A 12514-nucleotide genomic window follows, 5' to 3' on the forward strand; every position below is an offset into this window, starting at 1 on the left:
GGTGCGGGGAGAGACTGGGAGGTGGAGGGGGGCAGGCTCCCAAATGCTGCGGAGGCAGAAGAAGCCACTCCAAGGAGGCATTTCATCTGAGTCTGCTGTGGGGGCGGCAGCCTGAGCCGAGCACGTGTCTGGGGCAGTCAGTGGTCCCCAGACGCACTGGGGACACCAACTCCTGGCTCTTCCCCGGCTAGTCCTCGGAAGAAGGCTCAGGGTCTGGGTGGGCAGCGACAGTGTCCAGCCCGTCTGGGTCCTCCCCAGACCCTTCAGGCTGGGAGGGAAACCGTCCTTGGAATTCTTATGTCATCTACCAAGGAGGATGTGGAAGGATTGAAAGAGCTTAGTGACGCAGGCAGGGCGCATGCCAAACGCGTGGCGGAGGGGGAGGCACGGACCTCATCTCGGGGCCTCCTGGGCTACTCTGGGCTCCGGAAAGAGGGTGCGCTGGGGAGCAGCCTTCGGCAAGGGAAGAGCAGGAGAATCCGGGGCTTTGCGCGGCAGGGAGAGGAGATTTAGGAACGATACCTGGTGATGTGTAAACCAGCACCCCCAAAGTGTGGTTCCAGGAACAATGGGCCTCAAGGTCACATGCATTTGGGTCACATTTGGGTTCAACTTGTTTATCCCTCAGCGTGGGAATAAGGTCCCCGGGCACGCCCTGGGAGATCCTGATGTAGGGCCCCATTCCCCACTTCCTCGTCATTCTTCCCGCCTAACTGTTCATACGGTCACCAGAGATATCCCTTACTCTGTTTTACCAAGATGTAGGAGACTCTTTCTTTCTTTCTTTTTTTTTTTTTAAAGATTTTATTTATTTATTTGAGAGAGAGAGAATGAGAGAGAGAGAGAGAGAGCATGAGAGGGGGGAGGGTCAGAGGGAGAAGCAGACCCCCCGCTGAGCAGGGAGCCCGATGCGGGACTCGATCCCGGGACTCCAGGATCATGACCTGAGCCGAAGGCAGTCGCTTAACCAACTGAGCCACCCGGGCACCCGAAACTCTTTCTTTTTAAAAAAGATTTATTTATTTGAGAGAGAGAGAGAGAGAGTGAGCATGCGGAAGGGAGGACCGAGGGGGAGAGAGAATCCTAAACAGACTCCATGCCCAGCAGGGAGCCCAATGTAGGGCTCGATCTCACAACACTGAGATCATGACCTGAGCTGAAAGCAAGAGTCAGATGCTTAACCTACTGAGCCACACAGGTGCCCCTAGGAAACTCTCTGTAACTGGCATCCCTATTCCGTTAAAATTTACTAAAACATCTGAGCGCCTACTACAAACGCCTGGTCCTGTGTTGGGTGCCAGGCGTAAAGAGGTGAAGTAGTGTCCTTCACATAAATCTGCAATTTGTGATCCGTCCTCCTACACCTGCTTCACAGGTCAGCTTTTTGTTTGTTTTGTTTTTGTTTTTGGATCATGGGATTTAGGTTCATTACAGACCCATTGGCGATGGCATTATGGAGCTGAGAGATACTCTGGAGGCCATTTAATTCGATTACTTCACTTTAGAGACAGGGAAGAAGCCAAGACCCAGAGACGATAGGGAGTTTGCTTGAGGCCACACACACACACACACGATAAATGGTAGCACCAGTTGGAATCTGAATCCAGCTTGTGAGGACGATCTCCGCTATGGGGGCCGTAAGCTGTACACTGGTAAGGCATTTCCAGAAATCTGCTTTTAATACAAACAGCTGCAAATACAGGTTTGCTTTCAGCGGGCAGGATCAGGAAGCAGGGGCGTGGCAGGTAGGAAGAGATCACTAAAATGTGAGCCGAATGAAGGAAGTGTAGCTTATGAGACTGTTTCTTTAGCTGTAGCCGTAACTTGAATGCATCTTGTCAAGTACTTTTCCAATTCAAAACAATTGCCACAAGATCAAAGTCTTTTTTTTTTTTGACAGAGGGAGAGACAGCTAGAGAGGGAACACAAGCAGGGGGAGTGGGAGAGGGAGAAGCAGACTTCCCGCGGAGCAGGGAGCCCGATGCGGGGCTCGATCCCAGGACCCCAAGATCATGACCTGAGCTGAAGGCAGACGCTTAACGACTGAGCCACCCAGGGGCCCACAAGATCAAACTGTTAGTAAAACTCTCCCCAAAGACTACAACGAATAGAAAAAACTTTTTACAAGGCACAAAACCACCAAAAATACTTCATGCCATATTTGATATTTATTGGAATTTTTTTTTAAAGTCAGTATTCCACCTTTATCTTTACTAATTTCCATCCAGTTCTTCACTCCAACCCCAACATCATGACCTAATTTATAGTTTTTTTTTGAGGTGGGAGCAGTGTCTTCTACCCCCTCTCGGTGCCCGCTGCCCTGGCACAGCGTGCACCCCGCTAGGTGTCCAGGTGGCTGGTGGCTAAGCACACCTCACCGTCGGTGCTCAGCGGTGGGGGGTTGGGGGGCTGCACCACCGGCTTTCCCCGTTCTCCTCACAAACCTGCTATCTGCCACCCACATTCCCTGATTTGTCCCCAGTGTCCTTGGAGCTACCAATGAGTAAGTCTAGCTCAGGGGAGTGACATCGTGGTGGGGACACCTGGGTGGATCAGTCGTTAAGTGTCTGCCTTCGGCTCAGGTCATGGTCCCAGGGTCCTGGGATCGAGCCCCGCATCGGGCTCCCTGCTCAGCGGGAAGCCTGCTTCTCCCTCCCCCACTCCCCCTGCTTGTGTTCCCTCTCTCGCTGTGTCTCTCTCTGTCAAATAAATAAAATCTTAAAAAAAAAAAAATGCCATGGCGGTGGCTTCTACCTGCTGTAGCTACGACTGTTTAAACTTGGGCTTCTCTTCTGGTGGTTTCTAGGACATCCAACTATCAAATGTTCAAATTTGTTTAACTCTTTGATTTTATTTTGTTAAATAAAATGACATGTACATTCATTTATATTTTCAGCCCAACAGCGTTCATCTGACATCGTGCATTGAAAGTTTTACAAATTGCAATGTCCCACCTTTCCATTATGGAGAATATATATTTTTTAAACATAAAGATGGCAGGAAAAGACCAAATATGTGTTATTTGAAAGGAAGAAAGCAGACCAAGCTGACCAGCATAGGAACATTTATAATCACGAACATTTCAGTTCTGAGTTGTAATTTTAACTTGAAAATAAGTTTTTGCTCCTAATTAAAAGTTTTCTGATATTTCCTTTTTAAAAATTTTTTATTTATTTATTTTTTAAAGATTTTATTTATTTCACAGAGAGAGACAGCGAGAGAGGGAACACAAGCAGGGGGAGTGGGAGAGGGAGAAGCAGGCTTCCCACGGAGCAGGGAGCCTGATGAGGGGCTCGATCCCAGGACCCTGGGATCATGACCTGAGCTGAAGGCAGATGCTTAACGACTGAGCCACCCAGGTGCCCCACCTTTTTTTTTTTTTTTTAAGATTTTATTTATTTATTTGGGGGGGAGAGAGAGAGAGAGAAGGGCACAAGTGAGGGGGCAGAGGGAAAGGGAGAAGCAGACTCCCTGCTGAGCAGGGAGCCCCATACAGGACTCGATCCCAGGACCCCAAGATCATGACCTGAGCTGAAGGCAGATGCTTAACCGACTGAGCCACCCAGATACCCCATGACATTTCTTTTTTCCTTTTGGACTTTGGCATTTGTTACCCGAGACCTGGAGGGAAACAAATGTAAACGTTGACACTAGCCCTTTTAGTAACAGCGCTGGAGGGGAGCTTTTTGTGGTGTGGTAATGAGGTCGCCGTTGCTCGACATGATCAACTAGACGTTTGCAGAGTGTTCCCTCCATTTCCTGGGGTTGCACAGTGGCGGCTCCTCAAATAGGCACCATACCACCGACAAAGCTTTGATTGCACGGCTTTTGTTTTCTGCTGAGTGTTTTTGAAACAGTATTTATTGGGAGAAGTTCAAACATGTATACAGACAGAGAGACTCGTGTAATGACCCCCCCCCATGCATCCAGCAGCAAACTTCAACGCGTCACGGCAATCCCCGTTCAGCGTACCCTCGCTCCCCAGTCTATTCGGATTGGTTAATGTTGGCTCACGTATTTGAAGGTAAATCCTAGATATCACGCCCCCCCCTTACAGATTTCTGCCTGCATCTGCTTGTCTGCACCAAACACATTTTTTGCAACAACCACAATGCCAACATTGTGATTAACAAAGTAACCCGGTAACACGGGTTCTTTCATATCACTTAGCACCCAGCCCATGTTCGAATTTCCCTACATGTTCCGGGAATGCCTTTCGGCGAGGTCTGTGTGCATAAGGATCGCAGCCAGAGCGGGCTGATGATGCGCGCATGCCCGCCGGCCGGCCTCGCACACACACGCCCATCGCGGCGCGGGCTGCCCGGCCTCGTGCGCGTCTCTTCTCGTCTGTTCTCTGGATGCTCCAGGCCGGGAGGAAAGGGACTGTGCGCTCATCATCTCTACAGTCCCCATTCTGAAGCAGATGGTCTGAGCGGGAGCCCTGGCTCTACCAGTTAATTAGCTTGGTCGGTAACCAGCTACTTTTCCTCTAATTGTCCTGTCCAGACCAACGCGGCTTCGTCTGTGAAACAGGGTGACAGTACGAGCTCGCAGGCGCTGTGCGGGTTGACGAGGTGCAGAGCAGATGGACCGGGGCCTGGCACGCCGTACTTAGGAGCGCCGGGCTCTAGGCATGCAACCCCCGAGGGCGGCAGAGACCACCTCCTCCGGGCTGCTCCACTGGGGCTCAGGGACCCCTGGATGCACAGCGACAAGCACGACGAAACACGTGCCTCCCCCGAGACGGAGTAACAGCGCAGTGCCTCACGTTACACCTTCCGACGCGCGGACCTGCCTTCTCTTCCCTCTGCCTTTGAGGTTACACCAGGGAAACCAGGGCGCCAAGCCAGGATGGGATGAGTGTGTGGGTTTTAGGACAAAAAGGCCTCCTTGTTGTTCCTTCTGGAAATCGGCGGCTCCCTCCCATGGGTGAGGTGGAGGGGCCTGCCCTCCGCGCGCTCCCCGGGCTCCCCGGCGCAGGGCCGGCGCGGGGCGCGCTGGGGGCGTGTCCGTGGGCCGCCGGCGGGCTCTGGCCCCACCCACCGGCGGGCTCTGGCCTCACCCACCGGCGGGCTCTGGCCCCACCCACCGGCGGGCTCTGGCCCCACCCACCGGCGGGCTCTGGCCCCACCCACCGGCCGCCTCAGGACACCTGCCGGCCCGAAGCTGGGAGGAAGGCGGGCGCGCTCCTGCCCCGTCCGAACAGTAAGCGCCTTCCCGGCCAGCAACGCACGCCTGCTTCTTCACGCTACAAAACACACCGCCTCCACTGCGGGTTTTAGGGCCAGGAAGCCACTTGGCCTAGCAGGGAGATCGTTTTGCTTCACTTTTAAAGGCACGGCTGGTTCTTGGCAAGTTTTGGGGGTGGGGGTGGGATGTTTATCGTCGACATCCTCCTGTCTGCCTTCGTGTCTCACTCACCACAACCTGCCCCCTGCAGCAGGCAACCCGCCCAGACCCGTCTACCTTTCAGAGGATCTGCTCGGTCTCTTCACAAAAGAAATGGAGTCCGTTCATGAAAGAAATCCCACGGTCCCTCACGCCCCTGCACAAGCAGTGTGGCAGCTGGTTCACCATGGCCCATCAAGCATCTTTTGCGAAGCACTTATGTACCCAGATGCTAACTAAAGGAACCTGCCGGTGGGAAAGTGAGCTGCGCCCCCGGGGCCGGTTCCCTGGCTGCCCCTCTCCTCCCTCCCTGGACAAGTGCAGCTTCCTGGAGTCCCCGCCCCAGCCCTGGCGAGGTGACTTGGGCTCGTCACTGCCTCTCTCAGCCTGTCTCCTCTGTACAATGGGGCTACAGCTTCACCTAGCTCAGCCCTTAGGGCTGCATGAGCGAAGATGCGCAGGGCGGGCGTCTGCGAGCACCACGAGAGCAGGGGTGAACTCGGCAGGGTGGACCTAAGGGCCCTGGGGGGTCATGTTCTTTGGACGTGCTTTTTAAAATGAAGTCCCCAGCCATCAGCTTATCCTGGCAAAGTATGAGAAATACAAGTTCTCAGGCTCCTTCCCAGACCAACGGAATCAGAAATCCTGGGGCCCACTAGTCCTTATTCGCAGTCTCCCCCCACCCCCCGCCCTGCCCCTGGGGTAACACTTTCACATCAACTCTGCATCGAACCACAGTTGTGAGCTGGGTAGTGAGGCTGAAGGCAGGCTTTATCCCCATTTATACAAAACAAGAAATCTGGCTCAGAGGCCCTGCAAGAGATGACAGGCATTTGTCAGGCGCACAGACCACGGCCAGACCGGACATTACACGCCGAAACCAGGATGGTCTCTGCACTTAGAAGGGAAAGACAGCTAGAGACCGGGACGGGGGCCCGTTTCTATTCCACAGCCAGACCTCTGCTAACCTGCAAAGCACCAGATTGCAGATGAGACTCACTTTGACCCCTACTGCTTTCGAATCTTCCTTACAAGTGCAGTTCTGGGGCACCTGGGTGCCTCAGGGGGTTACGTGACTAACTCTTGATTTCGGCTCAGGTCACGATCTCATGGTCATGGGATTAAGCCCTACCTCGGGCTCCAGCTCAGTGGGAGTCTGCTTGAGATTCTCTCCCTCCGCCCCCTCCTCTCTAAAATAAATCTTAAAAAAAAAAAAGTACAATTCTAGGCGTTTGTTAATTGCCTTAGATGGAGGCAAATATCACGCAGTATTTAGTTTAGCCAAACTAGGAGAAATATCAGTTTTTTATATTATGTACTTTGCCTTATCAGTGACTTCCTGATATAATCTTCTAGAGCTTATAAATTTCACCCACCACATGATCTCATCCCTTATTTCTGCAGTGTTTTACAGTTCAACTAATGCTTTTCCACACCTTCCCTACTGATCTTCACAATAACTCTAGGTGAGAACTGACATGCAGTCCCGCTGTCCACACGAGGAAACACAAGGCTCAGCGAGGTCACAGGAGTAAGTGGCAGAATCATCTGTGTAGCGGATATTTATCAGACATCACATCGAAGCCCCAAGTCCTACGGTCATCGGGATGGCTCGGCTCGCTGGGATTCTGACTGTCTGCTGTGTGGCACACGGGGGAGTGACAGAGGGACACGGGCGTGGGCAGTGGCGCACCTCAGGTACATTTATTCACGCCACAGGGGACACAACACGTCTACAAGTGTACGGCAGGGCTCCACGTTCCCATCTAACAGCGCACTGAGATTTACAGACAGACTGATGCTCCATCGGACGTGCGCTCCAAGTACAGCCGGTCAATGATGGCCATGAGCAGGCGCAGGACTGGAAGCTGTAGAAAGAGACGCATAATACAGACATCATTGAAGAAGAAAGGAAACCATGGAAGACAGTTTATTACGTGAGTATTAACAAGTCAGAAACTGTAAACGACAGTTTTCAATACTACGAAGACACGTGGAGGGTCATTTCTACGAGGAGCGCCCAGCAGGTGTGAGGGTTTCGTGTACTCCCCTTGTGCACCCGGGAGCCCGCCTGCCAGCACCAGGCCGCAGCGCAGGGGACTGTCTTCTCCCCAGGGGTCACCAGCCAGCCCCGGGGCTTTGGGAGGACTCAAATGACTACAGTTCCACTGTCATTTGGGGAAGAGTGAAGACATGTCCAGCACCAGGACATACATTCATGTGGTGCTTTCTCTCCAGACACACTTCACACGGTGGCTTCCTGCACAGCTAGCCTGGTGCTGCCCTCCTGGTGGCAGCAGCGACCCCCCGTTTCCTGGTACCCCTGGCAGGTTTACTTGGCCCGAGGCGGTGAGCAATGGTTTTCAACGCTCAGACTGTAAGAACCACCTCAGAATTCCCTTTTCCAGCAGGGACAGCAAACCTCACATTCTCTAGTACCCACTGCACCGTATACGTTTGTAAGCATGACACACCTTGTCCTGAAAAGGTTCGATGGTGTTTCGCGTTCCCCATCCCTTTGAAGAAGCAAGAATCTTACCTTTCAAAGCTTTACTTCTTTTATCTGAAATAAAAAGAAAGAAACATTGGTTGTATCAACACTTTACAAAAATGTTTTTGGTCAACTGACCACTGCTAAAGTCAACATCTGGCTGAAAAGTCCGCAGCTGAGGTAAAGCGGTTCCGGGAAGTTTCAGCAAACCGGAGTTTCGACAGTGCCTCCCAGCCAAGAGGTGGCACCGCTCCCACCAGATATGTCTAGGAGCGGTGAAGGACTCCCGCTCCCTACCATTCCCCAGACTCCAGTCTTGGAGTTAACAGTTTCTCCCTTCTCTCCTCTTCTAAACCAACTGCTTATTAATACACGATTGGGCCTCATCTCTGTTCCACTGAGTCATCTCTGCTCCAAAGGTCACCCTGCCCCCACTTCTATTATAAAAACAGTTCAAATGTTCACAGCGGTGGGACAGGTACAGTAATACACCACACGCCAGGACACTCCACCCCTAACGACTTCCGCCGTCTCTTCCAACGAAGGACATCTCCTGTGCATTCGAAACACCATTGGTACACCTAGGGAACTCAGAATCCCCCATTATCAAGGCCTTGTTCACATCTTCCCAGTTGTCCCCAAATGTCTCTTTACAGCTGACATGTACTCCCCACATTTTAACAAAGGGTTCTGATGCTCACTTCTGGGTAAGAACTGTTGTTCCTTCACAAGATGAATCATGATTCCTTTTGAAAATGATGTTCATTCTGCCTGCTAATGAATCGACATAAAGAAACTTACCAGCACTCCTGATTTTATAAACGATGACACTCATCAACCCCATTCCTAACCAAATCTCCTGGTAAACCTGGGTATAGTAGGGCTTCATGGGGATCCAAACATTTTTAATAAGGCTTTGAAGCATCTGAAAAGGAACACAGTGATAAATATTACCATCACTATCTTTTTTTTTTTTAAGATTTTATTTATTTGAGAGAGCGAGCATGAGCAGCGGAGGATGGGCAGAGGGAGAAGGAGACTCCCTGCTGAGCAGGGAGCCCGATGCGGGGCTCGATCCTAGGATCCTGGGACTATGATCCGAGCCGAAGGCAGACGCTTAACCGACTGAGCCACCCAGGCGCCCCACCGTGACTGTCGTTTTAAAGCTAACTGGTAAGAGGTTCCCATATATTCTTAAAGTAGACCGTTTCATGTGCCACTCTCCAGCAGCCATTCCTACCCGTAATGGGGCCCCCGCTCAGCAGCTCTTCAAGCCCCACTCACCTCCAAGGCTGCCAACCTCGGCCATCCTGGTGCTCCACCACCCCTCACCCCTCGAGCCCCAGAGTGCCCAGCCCGTGCCATCTTGCACTGTCCCGAATGTCCCTCTTCCTCACAGCTGTTCTCCACTGATGCTATGCCCAAAATTACACACCACGTTTTTCAAACTTTTAAATAAAAAAACTAGTATGTTTGCATCACCATGTGAAGAACTGCTGGCATTCAGAGCTGAAAAAGAACACAGGTCCTTGTGAGACCCACACTCAGCCTAGAAATCTGCTGCTAAATGCAGACAGTGCAGGATGACGAGGTCACTTCCTGAGAGCTGCAATTACGACATCACTTATTTAATGAATAAAAACATTTACCTAATTACTGGATTTTGATTGGGAAAAGTCATCAAATACTGAACTGACAAAGTTTGCTGATATGAGCAGGTCTCAAAGTAAGGCTTTTGATTATAATTTACTAGACTCTAAAATTTGATGCCCTTATTTTCATTTTAGCTTTGTAACATCTCAAGTGGTCTATTAAACTACAGTCACTCAAATCATTGTCAGGAATAACCAGATCCAAGTACTTTGCATTTTCCTTGAAAACACTACTTTGGCTTCAGTTAGTAATGCCGTTCGTCCCCACCCTGACCAGAGCCTCATCTACTGCTTTTTTGCGTCACTATTCGGGCTACATGGAATTTTACTTCTCTTCACTTTCCTCCTGCATGATCATTGTCTACTCAGCAGATGTGAACCGAGCACGTACTAGGTGGCAGGCATTGTTTAGGGGCTGAGAAACCAGCTCCCAAGGCGGCGGAACACCTGCGACAGGAGTGTCCTTGGCAGAGGCAGCGTATGTGCCGAGACCCCAGGTCAGGACGGACTTGCAGAGTCTGGGAGGAAAGGGAAGCCACAGTGGCTGCCCAGATTCAAATCCCGCCAACTTCCAGTGCCTCAATTTCTTCCTCTGGAAAACGGGGATAAAACCACCACCCACCCACAAAGGGAGCTTAGGAAGAAGAGCTCCTCTGCATCCAGAATTTACAGTGTGTGGCGTCCCATGCTGAGTGCTGTGATATACAATACCACGGCTAGACTGTGGGAGGGAGGAGGAACTGGGTCATTTAGGGCCTTGGAGGCCATGGTGAAGAATTCAGCTTTTACTCTAAGAACGTCGGGCAAACCCACAGCGCTCACAACGAGCTTACATACTTACCTCCCGCACCACTGCCTACCCCCTACGACGTGGCTACTGGTGAGAGAGTTGCCGGGGGTCACACAGCTGGATCTATGGATCACCCTGCCCCCCAATCCTCATTACTAGGGCGAATCAGCTCGTCTGAGAAGAGAACTTATTCAGGCTGAGGCACTGTCCTAAAGGCTAGCCAGCCCCACCCCCGCCCCAAGTGTGACCTTGAACGATGTGGTTGTGTCCTCCTCCCGGAACCCCTTGCAGAGACGTCTACCCTCACACTTCCTGTCCTTAGACTGGGATGCTCTGTCACAGCATGAGGATCCCAGAAACCAACAACCCTGCCCTTAGAAGGTGCCTGAGAAGACCCAAACAGGACCTGCAGGAGGCCTCTAAAACCCCAGGTGAGGGACCGAGTGCATTCCCCTCCTCCTCGAGCCTGGCAGTGACTGGGCAAGAAGGTGTTCCCAGCTCCCAGTGCGGCCAGAATCCTGGGTTCCAACCCCAACCTTGGCCAAGTCCCTGGAGTTGTCCTTTCAGAAGGTTGCCCCTCTGTGACACAGGGTTATGTCCACCTGCCTCACAGGGATCTTGCTGGCATGCAAGGAGGGAACGTGAATGGCCCAGCTGGTCATCGGTCACAGCAACAGCGGAAGGAAGTGCTACAAAGACCCCGCTGAAGGCGATGGTACCAAGCTCCTGGGATCCTAAGAGGGACATAAGAAGATGCCCTCACGTAGGCCAGATGAAGATCTGCATGGAAAACAGCAAAGCACACTGAGAGAGTGCAAAGGAGGGAAGACGGGGCTGCAAAGACGTCAGCTACCCCATTTTCTGCTCAGGACTCAGGGCCCCCAGCATCGTCTCTTCACCTAGAATTATCCTGGACTGCTCCTCCTACACTACAAACACTTACCTATCCCCGCCCGACTTTCCTTTTGGCCAAGATTGTCATAATCTTCTGGACAAGCGACCTCTTCATAAAATGAGGCCCTTTCCCATCTGAGTCCACTGTCCGTCCACATTACCAGCTTTGTGTGGGGGTTTTATTTATTTTTTTAAAAGATTTTATTTATTTATTTGACAGAGAGAGAGACAGTGAGAGAGGGAACACAAGCAGGGGGAGGGGCAGAAGGAGAAGCAGGCTTCCCGCTGAGCAGGGAGCCCGATGTGGGGCTGGATCCCAGGACCCTGGGATCATGACCTGAGCCGAAGGCAGCCGCTACCGACTGAGCCACCCAGGCGCCCCTGTGCGGGGGTTTTAGAGCACTCACTCCTCCAAAGGCCCATCCTTTGGTCAAATGGGCGTCCCCTGCGTCTGCGAAGTTTTGGGCACGTTAACAGCAAACTATTAGCTGGCCTTACACGGGAGACAGGTACGTCTGACCCGCTGAGGCCCAGACTGGGATTCCAGAGCTAAGTGCCACACAGCTGCAACCGTCGCCTCTGGCCCCGTCGTGCGCCCCGTGTCCCCTCCCTAAGGCCTGCTGTGCACTGCGCTGCAAGAAAACCCGAGGTACCAAGGAGAGAAGGTACGAAACGCCGGGCAGGCGCTCCAGGCCGGGGTCGGGGCTCCATCTCTAAGCGCGGCGCGCCCTCGGGCAGGTGGCCGACTCGGCACGGCCGGGGCGCGCTCCCCATCATCGGAGGAGCGCGGCGGTCCTGGCCAAAGGACAGGGAGGGACTTCCCGCGACCCGCCAGTCCGCGGAACGCCTCCCTTCACCGGCCGGGGCCGCGGGAGGACCCCAAGGTCAGCGGGGCCCAGGCGGCTCTCTCGCTCGTCGCCCTGCGCCCCGCGGGCCTAGCGGCCCCGCTCGAAACAGCCGGCCGCGCCCCCCGCACTCACCTCGGCGCAAGAACCCCGGCTCAGGCCGCCGCAACAGCCACCGCCAACGACTTGGAAAGGTCACCGAATGCGCAAGCGCCGCGCGGGGCCCGCCGGGAAGGCGGAAGGAGCGGCGGCGCTCCGAGGCCAGAGCGCCTCCCGGACCGAGCCTGGGCACCACAGCGCCCCCAGCGGTCGCCCCGGTCAACCTGAAAAAGGGGCCGTCTTTACTTCCTGAATTTAAGGCTGCGAAGTCGTCTCACCTTCGTGGTTTTCTTGCTCTTTCTCTTTGTATTAACTTTTTTGCTCTGCACATTTTTATGCAGCGATTTCTGTGCAT

At 52.9% G+C, this 12514-nt stretch overlaps 1 protein-coding gene across 1 annotated transcript; it reads right to left on the reverse strand.

The window, feature by feature from the left end:
* Positions 1-6619: 6619 nt before the first annotated feature.
* On the reverse strand, positions 6620-12296 carry ATP5MPL (ATP synthase membrane subunit 6.8PL). Its single transcript, XM_032406021.1, has 4 exons — positions 12196-12296; positions 8681-8804; positions 7928-7951; positions 6620-7256 (listed from the first exon to the last, which is right to left on the reverse strand). Exons 2-4 carry the CDS (start codon positions 8802-8804, stop codon positions 7222-7224), a joined length of 183 nt encoding a protein of 60 aa, XP_032261912.1. The 5' UTR covers positions 12196-12296; the 3' UTR covers positions 6620-7221.
* Between the last annotated feature and the right edge of the window lie 218 nt (positions 12297-12514).

Source organism: Phoca vitulina, unplaced genomic scaffold, assembly GCF_004348235.1.
Source record: "Phoca vitulina isolate PV1807 unplaced genomic scaffold, GSC_HSeal_1.0 scaffold7, whole genome shotgun sequence".
NCBI lineage: Eukaryota > Metazoa > Chordata > Mammalia > Carnivora > Phocidae > Phoca > Phoca vitulina.